General features: G+C 34.0%; 2 protein-coding genes across 2 annotated transcripts; one reads left to right on the forward strand and one right to left on the reverse strand.

The window, feature by feature from the left end:
* Window positions 1-5,573: 5,573 nt before the first annotated feature.
* Window positions 5,574-6,365, forward strand: LOC141714393 (zinc finger BED domain-containing protein RICESLEEPER 2-like). The gene has a single exon (XM_074517914.1). The coding sequence runs from the start codon at window positions 5,574-5,576 to the stop codon at window positions 6,363-6,365; it is 792 nt and encodes a 263-aa protein (XP_074374015.1).
* A 1,818-nt stretch (window positions 6,366-8,183) lies between these two features.
* On the reverse strand, window positions 8,184-13,623 carry LOC141712516 (S-formylglutathione hydrolase-like). The gene is made up of 7 exons (XM_074515486.1): window positions 13,318-13,623; window positions 11,760-11,877; window positions 11,322-11,369; window positions 9,556-9,752; window positions 9,226-9,324; window positions 9,040-9,105; window positions 8,184-8,525 (listed from the first exon to the last, which is right to left on the reverse strand). Exons 1-7 carry the CDS (start codon window positions 13,477-13,479, stop codon window positions 8,346-8,348), a joined length of 870 nt encoding a protein of 289 aa, XP_074371587.1. The 5' UTR covers window positions 13,480-13,623; the 3' UTR covers window positions 8,184-8,345.
* Between the last annotated feature and the right edge of the window lie 10,426 nt (window positions 13,624-24,049).

The following is a 24,049-nucleotide window of genomic DNA, read 5'->3' on the forward strand; positions in this document are numbered from 1 at the left end:
AAGCATAAAATCAAGAAATAGACTAAGCAAGATTACAACTTTTTGCATCCGAAGTCAAAATAATAATTAGGCCGTTCCTGTCCAAATAGTAAGAGATGGGTCTTTGAAACATGCTGTATCGAACCACCGGGATGAATGGAATCTCCCTTTAATAATCTGAAGACAGTGAACAGCTATGCCAAAAGGTGTTTGGTGCTCCCCATTATGATATCTAGAATTTCTTTCTTGCCAGATTGAGTAGCTAGCCACCTGAAAACAAAGTGCCTTTAAAGTTTCCATAATGTCCTCCGAGTTGAAATTTTCCATTTCTCTTTGTCAATCCATCCAATAGTAAGGGAAGGAGAATTCTTTTTTGAGGTGATAAGCTTGAATATTCGCTGAGTGAAAGGGCATTCAAGAAAAAGATGCTGGCAGTTTTCTGTACCATTAATACAAAAATAGCATGACATGTCATTTACAATACCAAATCGGTGCAACACTGTTAAGGTTAAGACCCTGTCATGCATAATAAGCCAGTGTAGGAAAGAAAATCTTGGAACTCGGAGCTTGTTCCATACACTGGCAGCCCAAGGAGCCACATTTCCCCCGACTCGAATAGAGCCCCAATTCAAATTTTATCTTTATAAATGTCTTTTTTTTATATCGAATATTTGAAAAGAAAAAAGAAGGTCTTTTTGATAAAATTTAATTGTATCATATTCCTTTCCCAGAAATTTAAGTTATCTTTGTGGAAGCTTAATGATCTTTATGAGAAATAAGTGGATATTGGAGTTTAGATCATATGTTAAAATTAAAGATCGAGACAAAAGTATAAAATATTTTCGTCAGAAGGCTTTCTAAAAAAAGATGATAAATGATTTGTATGACAGTAGCGGAGCATAATGCATAAAGAAGGAAGATATTGAGAATATCGTCCAGCGTCTCAATGCAAATATATTAACATCAGTCAACCTTCAGATTTAACTTGTCTCAAAGTTGGAGACTCGGTTTCTATCTCGATAACACAAGAGAATGACGATTTTGTTACCCACCCATTATCAAAGAGGAGATTTATGCGATAATTTAATCATGTAAGGCCCAAAATGATATCTTCAGCAGTGTACATGATATCTTTAAAGGTTACATTCTCCTAAATCAGTAAATCATACTTAATTGCTAAGGTCAAATTGTTGAAAATAATGTCACACTTTTGCACAATATCTTTTTATAATGTGTTGTACAAGATTGCATCAAAAGCTATTCTAATAAAAATGAAGACCAATCTTCCAAAAATTATTTTAAAGACCAAAGTCCTTTCTTCCAGGTTGTTTGATTACATATAACGATCTTATATTTTGGAACTGTTCCATACCATTAAGGAAATAAGTAATGGGCGTAATGAAATTATTGCATTAAAACTAGATATGAGTAAGGCCCATTAATAATTGAAGTGTCTTTTCTTGAAAAATTGTTGAGAAAATTGGGGTTTGCTAATCAGTGGGTTAAAAATCGTGATGAATTGCATGACTATAATCTCGTAATCATGTATAATAAATGACTATATGTGAAATTTTGTCCTCTATGGAGGTCTCCGTCAAGAAAATTTTATTTATCTTTATTTATTTATCATGATAGCAGATGGTTTCTCAAGTTTGTTAAATAAAGTAGTTGTTGATGGTAATAGTCATGGTGTGAGAGTAAGCCGTACTGGTCCTAAAATTTCTCATCTTTTCTTTACGGATGATATTTTGTTATTTGATAGATCGAACTGAAATGTATGCTCAAGGATAGTTGATATATTCTCAAACATTTATGAAGCAATTTCTAGGAAAAATTTAATTATGAAAAATCGAAGGACTCTTTTAGCAAATGTATTAGTACATCGAAGTTGGATGAGTTGGTTGATTTACTAAAAATAAGACTGGTTAGTTATCATCAAAAGTACATGGGCATTCCCACCATCATCGGTGAGTCGAGAAAATTGGTTTTCACGGCCTTAAAGGACATGATTTGAAAAAAAAAACAGAAAAGATATACTCCTGCTTTGAGCCACGATGAAGATGTTAATTAAAACGGTAATACAATCAATACTGACATATATCATGAGTGTATATAAGATTCTCGCAGGCATTATAGACGAAGTTCAATCCATGATTTTCATATTTTTATAGGGACATTCAAGAATTCATCAAATAAAGGTTCATAATATGCACCCCCAGATATCTGGGAGGTCTTTGTTTTGAGACACAACAATATTTAGCGAGGCTCTCCCTGGTAAACAAACATGCCACTTGATCTCATAACATGACTCATTACTTGAAAAAGTTTTGAGTAAGAAATATTATCCAAGTTATAATTTCTTAAACTCGTCATCCTGATTGTCAAGTACTTAGTACTAACAAAGTTTATAATGGAGAGCTACTGATGCAAAAATAATATTTGAAAGGACTCGTGGGTTGCAGATAAGCATGAAAATCGTAATTCAACTCCATAAATAATGGCCTTAAATATGTTCACGAGCATATTGATTTTGAAAACTCTGAATCAGGTCAAAATTTTATTGAAGTCACTTTTAACAAGAGGATAAGAATTGTATTACGTCAATTATGTCAATTCCTCATAGCATCTGTATTAAGGATGAGATATAATTTTGTCAAATTAGCATATATGTTAGGCAAGTCTTGTAAATTTGTTAATCTACATCAAATATGGATTAACTTTTGAAAGTTATAAATAATCACGAATGTGCATCATTTTTTATGGCGGGCCTTGTTAGTCGCTAAACACGCGCTAATTATACACGCAAGTATACGAGTTCACAAGTAGTATAAGATATAAATTAGATTCGTTCTCACAGAGACTGGCTTGGTTAAATAATTAATTTACGCACTTAAGCAACAATGTATAATTATTATTCAATGCTAAGACGATAACAAATTGAGGTTGTTTATAACTAAGAATTAAACTAACAATTATAACTAAGGGAATAAGATTGATTGAATTAATATATATGACAAACATGAGATTCTAACTTCATTAAATACTTCATTTAATAGCCTTTTCGTTCTTAACCTTAGCATATAATGGTGATGACACTAATCAGATTAGGGCTGCACAAGAAAAAGTACTGGACCTGAAAACCGGACCGGACCGGGTCTGTCGGTCCAAAAACTGGATCGGACCGGATTGATCCGGGTCGGTCCTCGGTCCAAATATGTTAAAAAATTGTGTATTCGGTCCGGTCCGGTCCAAAACCGGAAAGACCGAAAAAAAGCCGGATTGGACTAGTAGCTTAATACTTCACTGAATTTAATATTCTTGAAAAATTAGAAATAGAGAAGTCGTGGACGACTGGAGGTGGTACAGACTCAGTACTACAAAAGTGTACAACAGACAACAGTCACAAATAAATAACAATTGTCATCTCTGTCTAGACTAATCTTATACTAATCTTATACATATGTTGCTGCTGGATATCAAAATCAAAATCACAACCACAGGAAGTTAGGATTTCAAATCAAATATTCAAGTTCAACCCTTCAATTTTTAAGTAACCCAAGTAAGTTTTCTCTTTTAATTTTTAGAAATTAGGGTTAATATTTAGGTATTTTTATCTAAATTGTTTGTACAAGTTTTACTTATTGGTATTATTTTTGATGTATTAGCCCATGAGAATTTTAATAATCAATGGTAGAATGAACCAGTGAGCAATTTGATGAATGAACGAGTGAGCAATTTGTTTTCGATGTGTTATTTAGTCTAGTTGTGGTTGTTGTTGTGGAGCTCGAAGTTGTGATTGCTTGTAAGTTGATAGTCAAGTTATTGTCGTTGAACACTTGTGCTAATCTTCTAATACTTCAGTACTAACTACAAGTACCCTTCACCCTCTCTAATTTCTGCAAACCCCTGGTCTAATTATATTTTCTGGAGTGTGCTATGTCTCTTGTACATTCTGACCAGAAGCTTGTTCTGTCCTATTATCAATGTCACACCGAGTTAAATTTTAAAAGGCAGGGGGTCGTCGGTGAACAATGATTGCCTCCGCCTTTAGGACTGAACAATCTCTTACTGCTACATCGATGCCCCATTTTATATATAGAAGTTAAAGTCTTGAACGTAACGACGAATACATCAGTCATTAAAATTGGATTTTCTGATCTGTTTATTTTGATTTATTAACGACTACTTTTTGGTGTTTTGCTTCTTTTTATTACTATTATTTTTTGGCAACTGAATTGTCCAACAATGTGAATCTATCAACATCAGTACTATTAGTAAATAAACTTGTAAGTTGTAAGTTGTATCTGCTTAAAATTAAAAATTATCCAGTAGTGGACTTTGTCAGCTATATGTTTGCGCAAATCCTTTTACTACTGATGTACAACAAGATACTACAAAAGGTACAATTTAACTGCAGTACAATTTCTAGTTGCTTTTGTTTGATTATGCTGAGTATAAGCAACACAACATAAATAATCCTTGTTGCTTCCAATATGAACATTGATGTGAACTTTAGAATTTAATAAACAGTTTATTTGAATAAAATTGCTATTGAGGTCCTTGAGGATATATGCTCAACTTCTCAGTTCTCATTATTACTTGTATTCATTACTTCTACACTAGTTGTCAAGCTCCATTCAATCCAACGGAAAAGAGACGATGCAGACCCCACTCAAAAAACAGTCAGTGCAACACAACAGCCTATTTCCGAGGATAATTCATGTGAAGAAGTACATGTACCACAAAAAAAAATAAAAGTCCAGGGTCTACTCAAGAAGCAGGAGATGGAGTTACGGAGGAACGTCAATATCTTACAGGTCCCACCAAATAAAAGGCAGAGTATTGGAAAGATTTTAAGATATAACTTAGCAAAGAAGGTATGCGTCGAGCCGAATGTGTGTTTTGTTATGTTACTTATGCTGCGATCCTAACAATAATGATACTAAAAATATAAGAAATCATTGGATTGCTTGTCATAAAAATCCCGCTAATGAAGGAAAAGGGAAATAAAAAAAAACTAATTTTAGAACATCTTGAAGATAAACCAGGGCAGGGGAGGTTAAAAAATTGGGTCTTAAATGCTAGTGAACTAAGGGAAGCATTATGTTATATGGTTATCATAGACGAGCTTCCTTTTCGCTTTGTGGAAAAACCCGGCTTTAATTACATGATGTCTAAAGCTTGTCTAGAATATGTATTACCTTCACGCATGACTGTAGCTCGCGGTTGTTTTCAGCTTTATTTGAAAGAGAAAGAGAAGTTAAAACAATTTCTTAAATCATCGTGTCAAAGAGTGTGTGTTACTACGGATTCATGGACATCTAATCAGAGGATCAATTATATGTGTCTTACTGCTCATTTTATAAACAAAGATTGGAAGTTACAAATAAGAATTTTAAATTTTTGTCCAATTTCTAGTCATAAGGGTGTGCGATTGCTAGAGCAATAAAAGTTTGTTTAAATGGTTGGGGATTAGATACTAAACTTTTCACCGTGACCGTTGATAATATTCCCTCAAATGATGTTGCTTGTGGTAAATTGGTAGAAAATTTACAAAAAAAAGTTGTGCCATAAATAATGGAAAGTACTTGCATATGAGATGTATCGCTCATATAGTTAATCTTATTGTTTGGGATGGTTTAAAATTGAAAAATAATCTCCAAGCCGTTGAAAGGGTTCGAGCTACTATTAAATTTGTGAAAAATTCTCCTGCTAGGCTACAAAGATTGAAGGATTTAGTATCGGTTCTAAAAATAGAAAGAAAATCCTTGTTGTCACTTGATGTACCCACTCGGTGGAACTCTACATATGAAATGTTAGAAACGGCTTTAAAATTTAAGTATGTTTTTAGCATGTTTGGGTTGCATAAAGAAATAGATCTCGGGGACGGGGAGACTAGTAATATAGGACCTCCTGAGGATAGTGATTGGGATCTTGTTCGCAAACTTATTATCTTTTTGGAAAGGTTTTTTATTCTAACCAATAATGTATCTGCTTCTTTGAGTGTAACAGCTAATAGTGCATTGTTTGACATTAGTACCGCTTTAGAAACATTAAAAGGTTTAGAGGAAGCAAGTGATTTAGACTTGTGTGTAATGGCTCACAAAATGAAAGACAAGTTCAATAAATATTGGGGTAATTTGGATAAATTTAATATGTTGATTTATGTGGCTGCCATTCTTGATCCGAATGTGAAAATTGTTGGTTTGCAATTTACTCTTCATGCAATGTATGGTGAAAATGATGGTGATACTTTGCTATGTCAAATACAACAAGTCACATATGAATTATTTGATGAGTATAAGGATTATATACGCCTTCTAGTGTCCCTCTTTTTGAGCCAGATAGTCAAAGTGAACCTAAAACTTGTGACATTAAATCAATGAAAAGTAGTATCTTGGATAAAGTCAAGAAGTTTCAGTCATCAACGGGGTCAAAGGGAAAATATATGAGTATTAGGCCTGAATTTGAGCGGTATTTAAAATCAAATATTCAAAGACAGAAGAAGCTTTACTCTGTAAAGTCTGACAGCCCATACTGTCATAAGTACAGATCTCACAGTGGAAATATTGTTGAAATGAAGCCTAATACTGTAAAAATCATCACTACATTTTCTGGTATAAAGGGACTTGAATTCAATCTAGAGTCTGATAAAGCCTATATCATCAGACTGGATCAGGATATAAGAAAAGTTAAAATAAATGATCTCAGGGCTGCTATCTTTCAAACTGGTGAAGATACAGTTGAACTGAAAAATGCTAAAAGGAGGATGGTCAATGAACTTGAATATGCTGAGAGAAGTCTATTGAAGAATTATCTCTGAACAACTCCTGACATCAAAGAGATCAGAAACTGAAGCCAAGTCAAAGATCTACAACTGCTTAAATTCTGAAGGATCTAAAGACTGAAGCTGATATCAAACTTTAAGGATGGTAAAAGCTACAAGGACTGTAAGTTGTAGTTATCTAGTCAAATTCTCATGCATTTGTACTTAATGTTTTTGACATCATCAAATATCTGTTGAACTTGTATATTATGCTAATTTACAAGTTGTGGGAGATTGTTAGATATATTTGTGATGTCGTGTCTAATATAGTTTGCGTTTAGTTTTCAGATCTTACTTAACATGACAAATCAGGACTTAACTGCAAATCAGTACTTATACTGAAGTCAGGACTTAAGATATCAGAACTTAAGTTACCAGAACTTAAGTTATCAGGAGATATTTATCAGGAGATAAGGAGACTTTCAGATAAGGAAGGCGGCTGATTTAAAGGAAATAAGATCAAAACAAACATAAGAAGAGATATGCATGGAGAAGAATTCTATGAAGAATAGAATACTTGGAAGAAAAGATAACTAGTTGATATATATTAGGAAGCAGAATTATATTCGATATCAATTACAAAATTATCTTGTAACTGTGTAGTATATAAACACAGACATAGGGTTTACACTATATGTGTTATCTTAATCGAGATTATTATTCATTATAACCCTAGCAGCTCTCGTGATAATTTGTTCATCACTGAGAGAGAACAGTTCTTTGTAACAGAGTTTATTGAGTTGAATAAAATCTGTTTTTTGTTACTTGAGTTCTTATATTCGATTTGATTGTAGTAAACATTGTATTCAACCCCCTTCTACAGTGTGTGCCACCTAACAGAAAGTTTTCAAAAAAAAAAAAATCTCGAAAAGTTTTTTTCCGAAAAAAGAGTTTTCGGGAAAAAAATTTGCTAGAAAAAGTTCTCGGGAAAAAAATTCCTCGAGAAAAAGTTCTCGAAAAAAAATTCTCAAGAAAAATTTTCTGAAAAAAGTTTCTCGAGAAAAAATTCCCGAAAAAAGTTTCTCAAATATTAAATAAAAATCTTAATATTTTTCAAATTTTAAAACTTTGGATGTAAGTCTAATTTTGTTTTGATTTATATTAAAAAAAACATATTATCCAACCTCAACTCATAAGTCTCCATCCAAATCCAAATCCAAATGAGACAAGAGTTGAACCCCTTCTTCATCAACCCTCACATCCAAATTAGATAGGGGTTCAAACAAGCCTAACCCAACCCAACCCAATATATCCTATTCTAATCCAACCTAACCCCTCACTCCTGAACCCCTATCCAAAGCCTAAAAGAACTCGCCCAGCTCTTTACACTGGGGGAGCTAGAGGGCTAGGAAAAAAGGAACAAGTCTAGACTATGGGAAAAATTAAAATGGCAGCACCAAACCCCTTTATTTATAATCGTGATCATCGCTCAAACGGCACATATTACATAGTTCACACATACTTAATTTGTTTATCCAGCAAAACATAGTTTCTACTACAATTCACCAGACAAAAGATCCAGCAGGTACAAGTCTCAAAGTTACAGCTTCAAAGCTTGAGCATGATGATGGATGTGATCATCAATGAAACTAGCAATGAAAAAGTAAGAGTGATCGTAACCGGCATGCATCCTCAATAGGAGAGGAACATTAGCCAGTCTGCATGCCTCCTCAAACTTGTGCGGGAGTAACTGATTAGGCAGAAAACTGTCATCTTGTCCCTGTAATGAAAAAGTATGCAAATCAAACTTGTACTCGGTGAAACGACATATAACTAAACTTGAATTCTTTCTGTTAATGACACTTTAAAGGACTTCTAATTGTGGCATCCATCTATTTTTTTAGGATTAGGTCATCCCTCATCAGTATATCCAAAAGAGAGACGTTCAGATGTAGTAGAACCTTCCATTATTCTTTTTGGCCATCCCGCTTAAGCACCTTTGCTTTGTATAATTCTTTTGGCTATTCATCAAATTCTATGATAGACCGTTTGTTTCTAAATTGCATCCATACAATGCAACATGACAGTTCTAAATACAGGTTATAGATATCCATTCTTAAAAATTTACATTTTATAACTGCATACACATCTCACAATTCTATCTATCACCTACGAGTCAACAATGATTTCACATTTCCACTGAATTAACATCATCATAAGCCAGGGTGATTTTGAACCATTCCAAAATTTAACTAAACTTCTAAATCATATATGAAAAGAAGCTAGAGACAAACCTGATCAATTAGAATGGTTGCAGAGACATCGTTGAACTTTGAGATCAAGCAAGTAGCGTCATACTCCTGAATGAAAATTGTTCATTATGCATAACTGCATAAGCACCTAACTTGGCAGCACTCTGTGTGTGTGTGTGTGTGTGTGTGTGTGTGAGAGAGAGAGAGAGAGAGAGAGAGAGAGAGAACCTCCCAATCAGTTTTATTTTCACCCAAATAGTTTGTAAAAGCTTTCTGGCCCCATGGGCAGTTGATAGGATTGACTATAGGTGCAAATGCTGACACTGACTGAATTCATAGAAACAAAACAACAGTAAAATAAGTTCAAAACCTGGCAGAAAAAGAGCCTTGTAGTTGTTAGAAAAGTTGGCTAATAAAGATGAACAAATAGTGGAACATAATACAGAAATTTATTATGTTGCGTATAAAAATAACAAATTATATTAGACCATACTTGAAGTGTTCAAACACTCCAAATATAATGCTTTAGTACCTGGTACTTGTATTATATATAGTTACCTTGTACTTGTCCAGGTTTTTCAGGTACACTGTAAGAGCTCCATGCCCACCCATAGAGTGACCAGATATAGATGCTCGTGATGCATCAAGCTGCGCAAAGTTTTCAGTCAGAAGGCTCGGCAATTCCTTGGTAACGTAGTCATACATTTTCCAGTTCTTCCACTTTTCTTGTGTGGCATTCAGATAAAACCCAGCACCTGGTTAAAAATGTCTTGGTTACATTTCTACCAACTGCATGTAATTCACAGCAACATAGCCGAACATCTCATCAAAAAAAATTGTGAACATATAAATTGTTCAGCTATGTGAAAGAATTTCATGTTTCTTCCAAAGCTCAAATTATTTGCCTTCACACTCTATATTCCCGATCTTATTGTTGATCATATTTTTCAGTTTCAATTTACCACATGCATATAATTACAATAAATTTCATTGAGAGGTAATGATTAATGTAATATGCAAAAAGTCCAAGTATACTGAGTTTCATAGAGTAGAAAAATAGCATGAGGCAAATTGACAACACAGTACGCAGTAATATAATAAATTGACTGGTACAGCACATTTAACATGTAAATCTAATGTATCTGTCAGGAGTCAGTGATTCCTGAACTACTTTTGTTACTGTTTTCAGTGTCTCTTGTTATTTAAGAGGATAACAGCTAGATACAACAAGAATCAGATAGAAACAGCAGAATATAGATAGAATCAGAGGGATAGAGTTCAGAAATGTAGAGAGAAGAGAGAAATCAGATAAAAATTTGTAAAGAAGACAGAGTTTTAGAGAGAGAACCCTAGAGAGAAGCGAGAGAGAAGTTGGTGGAACAAAGTTCCCTGTACGTATATTGACAATGCAAAAACTGAAAGACAAGACTCAATCAACTATTTATAGACTCAACTTCCTGTAACTAACTCCTGAAATGGAAAAGACACAACTACCGGTATCAAGACAGTGTTATTGCTACTTATATAATACTGATGCAATGATATTACAAACAGTGTCTAAAATAATAAGGTCCACGAAAAACCCAACATAATGTGATCATCATTTCACAACATTACCAGTCAAATGTAATACATTTAAGAAAAAACATTTGACAAAAATCTCAATTCCCCCATCACTCCATAATGTTTAAGTGATGGCTTGAATTCTCCAAGTGGTAGACTGCTAGCAATTAAGAAATCTCTTTAGTGAGGTAAGGGAGAGGAGAAGGGGGATCTCGCTCGCAAGAGAGAAAGGAGGAAGAGGGAGCTCACGAGGGGGTGAGCGGGAGAGGGGGAGAGAGGGAGAGAGGGAGAGAGGGAGAGAGGGAGAGAGGGAGAGAGAGGGAGAGAGAGAGAGAGTTGGGAAAATCAATATTTTAGCAAGTGGTAGACAGCTTAAACAAGTATACGTCTCAACTTAATCAAGGTTGTAGAACAACTTCTTTTCTTTTTTTCATTTACGTGGTAAACTAATTTACACTTAAAAAGGGATCTCCGACACTGGACGAGATTATGTTGTTCTCACCTTTTTGGTCAATGCTGTAGATGCCAAGAAGTAACCAAAACAAACTTTTGGTGCTAGGAAATTTTAAACCAGGATTCCAATCATATGTATAAAGGATACAAAATGACTAAACAATTTGTGGGTTATAGACTTGGACCCTGTAAATGTTTATTACCCAGATGCACAGGTTTTAGATGCAAGTGTATCGGATAACGATATAAGCTAATATCAATACTGAATTGGACAAGAAGAGAAATTCTATAAGCCTTGTCTTGCATACCTACACCAAAATCCCAGCTGTCTGCCTCTCCATCCACGTTTAAGCCTCCTATAAGTAGAAAAGAACAGATTGTCAGTGCAGCAGACACAAATACCTCCTACCAACCTGTGACTTTAAGCTGTTTATTAATAAATATTTCCAAGCCCGACATTTGGACAGATATCCATGTTGGACACTTTCGGACTCGTCTGAATAGGCTATGACAATCAAATATATCATTGACAAAGAAATTTAAGGTGTTTGATAAAAATTATCAGTCTTAGGCACTATACTCTTTTTTTAATAAATGTATATATTATGGCAAACAGGTACAATCTACAAACTCATTGTGACATTCAATATCTAAATTAAGGCTTCCGTATTATGCACAATCTACACAATATATTTAAAACGCAAATCTTTATCCAATTAATTTAGTACAAAGAATATTTGGCTCACTTGGAGATGTATCAGGTGCAACCAAAGCAATACCCTCACTAGCTGCAGTGCGCTGAGCACCAGACTTGATTATGAAGTTCTCATCAGTACATGAAAGACCAGAGAGCCAGTAAAGCACCTGGTGATTACAAAAATACAAAATATATAAATATAAAAAATCTCATATCCCTTGTAACCCAATTGGTTTAAACGTCAAATGAAAATGGCCCAACTTCTAAAATTCTAATAATGTTAGCAAGGTGAGGTTTGACCGCTTGAATTAACAATGTACGTATTGTGAAGAACAACTTAGCAAATTTAATCATGGCTAAAACTTGGTGCTAACACTAATTTATAAAACTAAAGTTACAAGTATTGAATCCAATGACATTGCCAAGCATGAATGAAAAATAGCAAAAATGCAAAGTTGGCTTTATATGTAGGACAAATGATAGCTACAACGTTCACGCCACGTCATTAAACAACTAAAAAGAGGAGGTATATAGAGACTAGTTCTAGCAGAATGTTACTGGATAAGAACTCCAAGAAAGTTGCTGAAATCACTCCCTCTGGGGTGAGCTTTAACTGACAAAATATTTGCCAAATAAAACTGAAGCAACTCAAGTTCCACGATTTATAATACTAACTTACTTAATACTCGTGTTCATTTGAAAAATATAAGAGTGGATTGTTGCTTGGATAAATCATCATATAGTAGTAGACAATACATTTTTTCAAAATGATCAAACGGCATGTGAATCTGCTGAGAATTTGAAGTCTACAGGCAAGTGAAATTTAAAAAAATAATCTACTTTCATATGTGAAAAGGAACTAAGAAGACAGTTTATATACAGTAGATTGCTTGAAGCTTCAATCGTTATAGTAATGACACCACTGGACCAGATTTGACTCAAGTATCTGATATAACGTAATCCTATAAAAACTATTAGCCAATTCACACAGGTGTCGCCACTACACACGCGTACACTTGTTTGAGGACTTAACTTCTTCCTATCCAGTCTCAAGATATGGCCAACATCAAAGCAACACGTGAAACTGATGACCAACAACATAAATCATGCAAAATTAACTGATTCCACTTTCAACATCTTTTAAAATAAGACAGATACATTTTAATTTCCTAATTCACCTCTTTAAGTTGCTCGAAAAGTTGATTAAATCTAAATTTGTTCAGTTCAGTTTTAGGACCTAGCATCAAAGCAAAAGTTCAATTTTACCAACAAAAAACCACTATTAAAAAAGAAAGGCAACATATACCAATAGCTAAAGCCAAATCACCATTAACATTGCATTTGCTCTCAAGAAGCATTTCAAAATTAGCCATCATAAAAAGTTGCACTTGTCCACCAGATTAACACAGATCGATATACTCACTGTCATGAAAATAATAAAAACCACAAATCTTCACATATATTTAACCAAATTTACACAAGAAAAATAACCTAACCCCAAAAAAAAGTCAATTTTAATTCCCAAAAAAAGAAATAAAAAGGGCAAAATGGGCTTGATATGAAAAAATATAAAGAATCAAGAAAAGGGGTGAGACGCAAATACTTACAGGGAATTTATGGGAAAGAGCAGAAGATGATTTAGGAGTAGGAGGGAAGTAAATGTAAAAGGTCATGGAACAACCAAGAGTAGGACTATAATGTTTATATCTCTTGTTGTATCCATCAAACATTCTAGTGCTACTTATTTCTTTGGGTTTTGTCTCCTCCATCCCTTGTCTTAAAAACACCCCTTTTTTCTTTGTTCTTCAGTAAGGAGAGGAGGCTGAGTGAGTGAAGAAGACAGGCAGACAAGTTGTTGGTGGTGGTGTTTGATCCTTTTTATGCAAAACTAATAATTGGATCAAATGCGTCCTCCTGCCCTTGTTTATGAGAAATCTCTTAAAAGCCCATTTTGGTTGAGGAATTAGTTACTGGCCTCAAATTTGTATGTATCCATTTGCCTTGGGCTTTTTTGTGCTTGGCGTTATTTGCTTCTTTTTCTTTTTTTTCTGTTAAAAGGCTTTTTTATAAAAAACAGGAGAAAAAAATACATAAGGTTTAAGAAACCTTAAGAAAGGCAGGAGATAAGCCTCCTCACCTAAGCATAAAATCAAGAAATAGACTAAGCAAGATTACAACTTTTTGCATCCGAAGTCAAAATAATAATTAGGCCGTTCCTGTCCAAATAGTAAGAGATGGGTCTTTGAAACATGCTGTATCGAACCACCGGGATGAATGGAATCTCCCTTTAATAATCTGAAGACAGTGAACAGCTATGCCAAAAGGTGTTTGGTGCTCCCCATTATGATATCTAGAATTTCTTTCTTGCCAGATTGAGTAGCTAGCCACCTGAAAACAAAGTGCCTTTAAAGTTTCCATAATGTCCTCCGAGTTGAAATTTTCCATTTCTCTTTGTCAATCCATCCAATAGTAAGGGAAGGAGAATTCTTTTTTGAGGTGATAAGCTTGAATATTCGCTGAGTGAAAGGGCATTCAAGAAAAAGATGCTGGCAGTTTTCTGTACCATTAATACAAAAATAGCATGACATGTCATTTACAATACCAAATCGGTGCAACACTGTTAAGGTTAAGACCCTGTCATGCATAATAAGCCAGTGTAGGAAAGAAAATCTTGGAACTCGGAGCTTGTTCCATACACTGGCAGCCCAAGGAGCCACATTTCCCCCGACTCGAATAGAGCCCCAATTCAAATTTTATCTTTATAAATGTCTTTTTTTTATATCGAATATTTGAAAAGAAAAAAGAAGGTCTTTTTGATAAAATTTAATTGTATCATATTCCTTTCCCAGAAATTTAAGTTATCTTTGTGGAAGCTTAATGATCTTTATGAGAAATAAGTGGATATTGGAGTTTAGATCATATGTTAAAATTAAAGATCGAGACAAAAGTATAAAATATTTTCGTCAGAAGGCTTTCTAAAAAAAGATGATAAATGATTTGTATGACAGTAGCGGAGCATAATGCATAAAGAAGGAAGATATTGAGAATATCGTCCAGCGTCTCAATGCAAATATATTAACATCAGTCAACCTTCAGATTTAACTTGTCTCAAAGTTGGAGACTCGGTTTCTATCTCGATAACACAAGAGAATGACGATTTTGTTACCCACCCATTATCAAAGAGGAGATTTATGCGATAATTTAATCATGTAAGGCCCAAAATGATATCTTCAGCAGTGTACATGATATCTTTAAAGGTTACATTCTCCTAAATCAGTAAATCATACTTAATTGCTAAGGTCAAATTGTTGAAAATAATGTCACACTTTTGCACAATATCTTTTTATAATGTGTTGTACAAGATTGCATCAAAAGCTATTCTAATAAAAATGAAGACCAATCTTCCAAAAATTATTTTAAAGACCAAAGTCCTTTCTTCCAGGTTGTTTGATTACATATAACGATCTTATATTTTGGAACTGTTCCATACCATTAAGGAAATAAGTAATGGGCGTAATGAAACTATTGCATTAAAACTAGATATGAGTAAGGCCCATTAATAATTGAAGTGTCTTTTCTTGAAAAATTGTTGAGAAAATTGGGGTTTGCTAATCAGTGGATTAAAAATCGTGATGAATTGCATGACTATAATCTCGTAATCATGTATAATAAATGACTATATGTGAAATTTTGTCCTCTATGGAGGTCTCCGTCAAGAAAATTTTATTTATCTTTATTTATTTATCATGATAGCAGATGGTTTCTCAAGCTTGTTAAATAAAGTAGTTGTTGATGGTAATAGTCATGGTGTGAGAGCAAGCCGTACTGGTCCTAAAATTTCTCATCTTTTCTTTACGGATGATATTTTGTTATTTGATAGATCGAACTGAAATGTATGCTCAAGGATAGTTGATATATTCTCAAACATTTATGAAGCAATTTCTAGGAAAAATTTAATTATGAAAAATCGAAGGACTCTTTTAGCAAATGTATTAGTACATCGAAGTTGGATGAGTTGGTTGATTTACTAAAAATAAGACTGGTTAGTTATCATCAAAAGTACATGGGCATTCCCACCATCATCGGTGAGTCGAGAAAATTGGTTTTCACGGCCTTAAAGGACATGATTTGAAAAAAAAACAGAAAAGATATACTCCTGCTTTGAGCCACGATGAAGATGTTAATTAAAACGGTAATCCAATCAATACTGACATATATCATGAGTGTATATAAGATTCTCGCAGGCATTATAGACGAAGTTCAATCCATGATTTTCATATTTTTATAGGGACATTCAAGAATTCATCAAATAAAGGTTCATAATATGCACCCCCAGATATCTGGGAGGTCTTTGTTTTGAGACACAACAATGTTTAGCGAGGCTCTCCCTGGTAAACAAACATGCCACTTGATCTCATAACATGACTCATTACTTGAAAAAGTTTTGAGTAAGAAATATTATCCAAGTTATAATTTCTTAAACTCGTCATCCTGATTGTCAAGTACTTAGTACTAACAAAGTTTATAATGGAGAGCTACTGATGCAAAAATAATATTTGAAAGGACTCGTGGGTTGCAGATAAGCATGAAAATCGTAATTCAACTCCATAAATAATGGCCTTAAATATGTTCACGAGCATATTGATTTTGAAAACTCTGAATCAGGTCAAAATTTTATTGAAGTCACTTTTAACAAGAGGATAAGAATTGTATTACGTCAATTATGTCAATTCCTCATAGCATCTGTATTAAGGATGAGATATAATTTTGTCAAATTAGCATATATGTTAGGCAAGTCTTGTAAATTTGTTAATCTACATCAAATATGGATTAACTTTTAAAAGTTATAAATAATCACGAATGTGCATCATTTTTTATGGCGGGCCTTGTTAGTCGCTAAACACGCGCTAATTATACACGCAAGTATACGAGTTCACAAGTAGTATAAGATATAAATTAGATTCGTTCTCACAGAGACTGGCTTGGTTAAATAATTAATTTACGCACTTAAGCAACAATGTATAATTATTATTCAATGCTAAGACGATAACAAATTGAGGTTGTTTATAACTAAGAATTAAACTAACAATTATAACTAAGGGAATAAGATTGATTGAATTAATATATATGACAAACATGAGATTCTAACTTCATTAAATACTTCATTTAATAGCCTTTTCGTTCTTAACCTTAGCATATAATGGTGATGACACTAATCAGATTAGGGCTGCACAAGAAAAAGTACTGGACCTGAAAACCGGACCGGACCGGGTCTGTCGGTCCAAAAACTGGATCGGACTGGATTGATCCGGGTCGGTCCTCGGTCCAAATATGTTAAAAAATTGTGTATTCGGTCCGGTCCGGTCCAAAACCGGAAAGACCGGAAAAAAGCCGGATTGGACTAGTAGCTTAATACTTCACTGAATTTAATATTCTTGAAAAATTAGAAATAGAGAAGTCGTGGACGACTGGAGGTGGTACAGACTCAGTACTACAAAAGTGTACAACAGACAACAGTCACAAATAAATAACAATTGTCATCTCTGTCTAGACTAATCTTATACTAATCTTATACATATGTTGCTGCTGGATATCAAAATCAAAATCACAACCACAGGAAGTTAGGATTTCAAATCAAATATTCAAGTTCAACCCTTCAATTTTTAAGTAACCCAAGTAAGTTTTCTCTTTTAATTTTTAGAAATTAGGGTTAATATTTAGGTATTTTTATCTAAATTGTTTGTACAAGTTTTACTTATTGGTATTATTTTTGATGTATTAGCCCATGAGAATTTTAATAATCAATGGTAGAATGAACCAGTGAGCAATTTGATGAATGAACGAGTGAGCAATTTGTTTTCGATGTGTTATTTAGTCTAGTTGTGGTTGTTGTTGTGGAGCTCGAAGTTGTGATTGCTTGTAAGTTGATAGTCAAGTTATTGTCGTTGAACACTTGTGCTAATCTTCTAATACTTCAGTACTAACTACAAGTACCCTTCACCCTCTCTAATTTCTGCAAACCCCTGGTCTAATTATATTTTCTGGAGTGTGCTATGTCTCTTGTACATTCTGACCAGAAGCTTGTTCTGTCCTATTATCAATGTCACACCGAGTTAAATTTTAAAAGGCAGGGGGTCGTCGGTGAACAATGATTGCCTCCGCCTTTAGGACTGAACAATCTCTTACTGCTACATCGATGCCCCATTTTATATATAGAAGTTAAAGTCTTGAACGTAAAGACGAATACATCAGTCATTAAAATTGGATTTTCTGATCTGTTTATTTTGATTTATTAACGACTACTTTTTGGTGTTTTGCTTCTTTTTATTACTATTATTTTTTGGCAACTGAATTGTCCAACAATGTGAATCTATCAACATCAGTACTATTAGTAAATAAACTTGTAAGTTGTAAGTTGTATCTGCTTGAAATTAAAAATTATCCAGTAGTGGACTTTGTCAGCTATATGTTTGCGCAAATCCTTTTACTGCTGATGTACAACAAGATACTACAAAAGGTACAATTTAACTGCAGTACAATTTCTAGTTGCTTTTGTTTGATTATGCTGAGTATAAGCAACACAACATAAATAATCCTTGTTGCTTCCAATGTGAACATTGATGTGAACTTTAGAATTTAATAAACAGTTTATATGAATAAAATTGCTATTGAGGTCCTTGAGGATATATGCTCAACTTCTCAGTTCTCATTATTACTTGTATTCATTACTTCTACACTAGTTGTCAAGCTCCATTCAATCCAACGGAAAAGAGACGATGCAGACCCCACTCAAAAAACAGTCAGTGCAACACAACAGCCTATTTCCGAGGATAATTCATGTGAAGAAGTACATGTACCACAAAAAAAAATAAAAGTCCAGGGTCTACTCAAGAAGCAGGAGATGGAGTTACGGAGGAACGTCAATATCTTACAGGTCCCACCAAACAAAAGGCAGAGTATTGGAAAGATTTTAAGATATAACTTAGCAAAGAAGGTATGCGTCGAGCCGAATGTGTGTTTTGTTATGTTACTTATGCTGTGATCCTAACAATAATGATACTAAAAATATAAGAAATCATTGGATTGCTTGTCATAAAAATCCCGCTAATGAAGGAAAAGGGAAATAAAAAAAACTAATTTTAGAACATCTTGAAGATAAACCAGGGCAGGGGAGGTTAAAAAATTGGGTCTTAAATGCTAGTGAACTAAGGGAAGCATTATGTTATATGGTTATCATAGACGAGCTTCCTTTTCGCTTTGTGGAAAAACTCGGCTTTAATTACATGATGTCTAAAGCTTGTCTAGAATATGTATTACCTTCACGCATGACTGTAGCTCGCGGTTGTTTTCAGCTTTATTTGAAAGAGAAAGAGAAGTTAAAACAATTTCTTAAATCATCGTGTCAAAGAGTGTGTGTTACTACGGATTCATGGACATCTAATCAGAGGATCAATTATATGTGTCTTACTGCTCATTTTATAAACAAAGATTGGAAGTTACAAATAAGAATTTTAAATTTTTGTCCAATTTCTAGTCATAAGGATGTGCGATTGCTAGAGCAATAAAAGTTTGTTTAAATGGTTGGGGATTAGATACTAAACTTTTCATCGTGACCGTTGATAATATTCCCTCAAATGATGTTGCTTGTGGTAAATTGGTAGAAAATTTACAAAAAAAAGTTGTGCCATAAGTAATGGAAAGTACTTGCATATGAGATGTATCGCTCATATAGTTAATCTTATTGTTTGGGATGGTTTAAAATTGAAAAATAATCTCCAAGCCGTTGAAAGGGTTCGAGCTACTATTAAATTTGTGAAAAATTCTCCTGCTAGGCTACAAAGATTGAAGGATTTAGTATCGGTTCTAAAAATAGAAAGAAAATCCTTGTTGTCACTTGATGTACCCACTCGGTGGAACTCTACATATGAAATGTTAGAAACGGCTTTAAAATTTAAGTATGTTTTTAGCATGTTTGGGTTGCATAAAGAAATAGATCTCGGGGACGGGGAGACTAGTAATATAGGACCTCCTGAGGATAGTGATTGGGATCTTGTTCGCAAACTTATTATCTTTTTGGAAAGGTTTTTTATTCTAACCAATAATGTATCTGCTTCTTTGAGTGTAACAGCTAATAGTGCATTGTTTGACATTAGTACCGCTTTAGAAACATTAAAAGGTTTAGAGGAAGCAAGTGATTTAGACTTGTGTGTAATGGCTCACAAAATGAAAGACAAGTTCAATAAATATTGGGGTAATTTGGAGAAATTTAATATGTTGATTTATGTGGCTGCCATTCTTGATCCGAATGTGAAAATTGTTGGTTTGCAATTTACTCTTCATGCAATGTATGGTGAAAATGATGGTGATACTTTGCTATGTCAAATATAACAAGTCACATATGAATTATTTGATGAGTATAAGGATTATATACGCCTTCTAGTGTCCCTCTTTTTGAGCCAGATAGTCAAAGTGAACCTAAAACTTGTGACATTAAATCAATGAAAAGTAGTATCTTGGATAAAGTCAAGAAGTTTCAGTCATCAACGGGGTCAAAGGGAAAATATATGAGTATTAGGCCTGAATTTGAGCGGTATTTAAATGAAGAAGGAGGTGAAGACGATGTAGAAATATTGAAGTGGTGAAAACTTAATAGCCCAAGAATTCTGATACTTGCACGCATGGCACATGATATCTTAGCAATGTCGGTATCTACAGTTGCTTCAGAAGTGGCATTTAGTACAAAAGGAAGAACCATTGATCAATTTAGAAGCTCTCTAACTCCCAAGGTCATATATAATAGATTAATATCTATATTTGGATTAAAATCTGTTTTATGCTTCTTCATTTGGTATATTTATTTGTGAAATTTTGTTAGAAAGTAAAGACAGTGCAAGGTCTTATTTGTAGGCAAGATTGGCTTCGTGCAAAATTAAAAAATGATAGGGACAAAGTAGTGAATGTCAAGGAATTGTTGAAAGAGTTAGAGGACTTGGAAGAAGGTACAAGTATTTCATATTAATGTGATATATAAAAAAATTATTATCTTGTAATATTTGTTCTCATTTATTTTATTTAACTACACATATATGCAAAAGAATGGAACTGATGAGTCCATGATCTATGTCTCGGACGAATATGAAGAGATGTAGGTATTCGGTAAAGCTGAAATAGGTAACTTTATATTTTACTTCATTTTTATTGTTGTCATATTTAGTCGTTTGAAGTATCAATCTCTTCCCCTGCTATTCACATTTCTCGCATAATTATAATTTACACAAATTGATAGGGTACACTGTTATTCCCTAACAATACAACAAGAATTACAGAAGGGGAGGTTGAATGTAAATCTGGCTCCTTTTTAAGATTTATGAAAAAAATTCTAACTAAATAATATATATGTGTTTGATTTGCAAAGTGCGGAATGAAAGAATTATATAAATCAAAACACAAGTCTTTAAAACTTTCTGGTGGATTTGAATGTATCCACTATATATATATATATATATATATATATATATATATATATATATATATATATATATATATATATATCGAGAGAACTCTGTGTAGCTCAAATAAGCTCACAACTGCTTTGCTAAAGGATACAGCTTACAAATGTTTCTCTGAGAATGTATTTTATTAGTCTAGTTAGCTGTTGCTCTACTTGCTTCACTTGTTTATATATCACCAAGTTTACATAGCAAAAAGATAAGATACTAAAACAAAACTATTAAGTCTAACTCTATGCTACTTCATTACTCTATTCCAGCATCTTTGAAAACCTTCATAGCTTGCATGAAAATAGTAATGCTTCTTTGTTCTCAAAACCTTGCTAAACATGCTACCACATTCCTTTTGCAAACAATCGACGCATATGAATGTGTTGTCACCGTCAACAGATATTTGAATTGATCATCCGTCGGGTACATGCTTGTTATCTGTCGGGTACCCTTGTTGATCATCCGTCGGGTAGCTTTGTTGATCATCCGTCGGGTAGCCATTTATTACTTGATTCCATTTCATTTGTGCAGAATTACAAGACATCTTATATTTACATTTAATCAACCTATTCTGCATATCTACTAGCAGTCTCCATGATTCATAAGCTACTACAGAAACTATACAAAGTTATTTCTCACCCGATGGATATCAATTAGTCATCCATAAGCTACATGACATATTGTTACATAAGCTACTCACCCGATGGATATCAATTAGTCATCCATCGGGACTATATTGAATCATCCGTCGGGACTATAATTGATTATCTGTCGGGTGCTACAAAATTCACTAAGTTAAATCTACTAAGGTGTTTTGTTTAGCTTATCATCAAGTACACAACATATTCCAAATAATCTCCCCCAATTTATGTCTACTGAAATTGTAGCCATAAATTAAGAGAAACTTAATGATAACAAAATATCATAAAGATACAGTTTAAAAAATAGTAGATATAACTGATAAGTGCTACAAAATTGCTGAAAATTGAACACTGCAAAGTACACAAAGAAATTGCTCATAATTGTTATCAAGATGCTCCTCTAGTCTGAGCAGATAGATCTATTTTCTTGATTATCTGGATTTCTTTCCAAGCCTTTTGTTGTTTTCTTCAATTTGATTCTGAAGTTGTCTGTGGAATTCTAGTTCATCAGCTTCTGAGAGATTTGGCATTTCCAGCATTTTCAAAAGAGTCTCATTGCTAGAGATACTCAATTGGTCCTCCAATCTGAAGAATCTTCTGACACCTTTGTCATCCATCCATCAGCCAATAGGGCCTTAGATGCACTGTCTTTCCTGTAAAGGGAATGGATAGAGTTTTTAGAAATGCATCTTTGGCTCCAATACTCCTTAGTTCCTCAATCCTCTTTAGAACTACTCTTCTTACAGTCACATTATATCCAAAGTTCTTCTTGAAGGATGAGTAGACTTCAATCAGAACAAATTGGCTTTCTTGGAGAATCCTGTGAAGAGGCCATGTCATCTCTTTCCCTCCCTTGTATTTGAATACCAGTCTTCAAGAAGATGTCTATAAGCATCAATTCCTCTCACTTCTTCCAATTCATTCAAGTAGATATTCAGTCTGAAAATTCCTTGATATCACAAATGTACATGAGATCTCTCTTATTGACTGTGGGTTGAGATTTGGTTAGAGCTTTGGATTTGAGAGATATAGGCTTCACTTTCTTGCTGGCTCTAGTCTTTGTCTTCTTTGTTTTGAAGATGGGCAAATTTAGCTCAGGAATTGATAAACTATCCCAGTCTACTGGCTCATCCTTGGGAACAATTGGTTCACCATGAATATATCTTGTTGGATCAACCACTTTGAATTCTTTAAATACCACTGAGGGTTTTGACGTCTGAGTTGTAGTTGTAGGCATTTTAGGAAACTGATCTTCCAATTCCTCTTTATCAAAGTTCACTTTTTTCTTGGAATGAAGTTTATATCTAAGCCTTTTTTTCTGCTGTGATTTTTCTTGCATTTTCAGATCCTTAGGTTCAGTGATTACAGTTGGTTGTACAGGAGGTTCTGTTATGGTTTTTACAGCTTGAAACTTGGCCAAGATAGCAGCTTCTTCTTTCTTTTGCTTTTGCTTTTTAGCATCCAAAGCAGCTTGCTTCTTCTCTAGCCTAATTCTTTCTTTCTCTTCCTTCTTAGCTTCCATAAATAGTGGATGTCCAACCACCACATAAATCTCCTTACCATTTCTGTAAATTTTGGCAATTCTTCTTTTCAATGCTGAATCTGCTGGATCCTTGTTGAATGCAATAGATCTTGACAGCGGTTTCTTTTCATCTGGCTTTGGTGTCTCAAACACTATATCCATAGAATTTTTGTCTGAAACCTTAGGATAGTTCCATTTGGCCTTCATGATGAGATCTTTCTTTGGAGACTTGACACAGGAAGTTTGACCCCTTTCCAGATAGTTCATACTGATATCATTCACAGAGATTTTCATGACTTTAGAGTGATGATTGAAAACTTTGTATGGATTCTAAATAGGGCCAAATATCTTCTGAATGTTCTCATCAATTTTCTCCCAATTGATTGGACTCAATTGCTTCTTCTCAGCTGCTCTCAAATTGGTTGCTGCTTTTTTGATTAAATCTATACTATCTTTAGCAGGTGGCATTGTGTAAACAATTGTTGGTACAATTGCTTTACTTACTTGAACATTGAGCACTTTTTACTCCCCATGACTTCTTGATTCCCCTTGATTGAATAAGACAATTAAGCTTTCTCCCTTAGAAGAGATTTCTTTCTCCCTTTTTTTGTTATCAGTAAGTTGAGTAGAAGAGGAGGTTTGTGCTGCCACTAGCCTTTGAAGTAAGTCTGTTTGT

Source organism: Apium graveolens, chromosome 3 (assembly GCF_009905375.1).
Source record: "Apium graveolens cultivar Ventura chromosome 3, ASM990537v1, whole genome shotgun sequence".
Lineage (NCBI taxonomy): Eukaryota > Viridiplantae > Streptophyta > Magnoliopsida > Apiales > Apiaceae > Apium > Apium graveolens.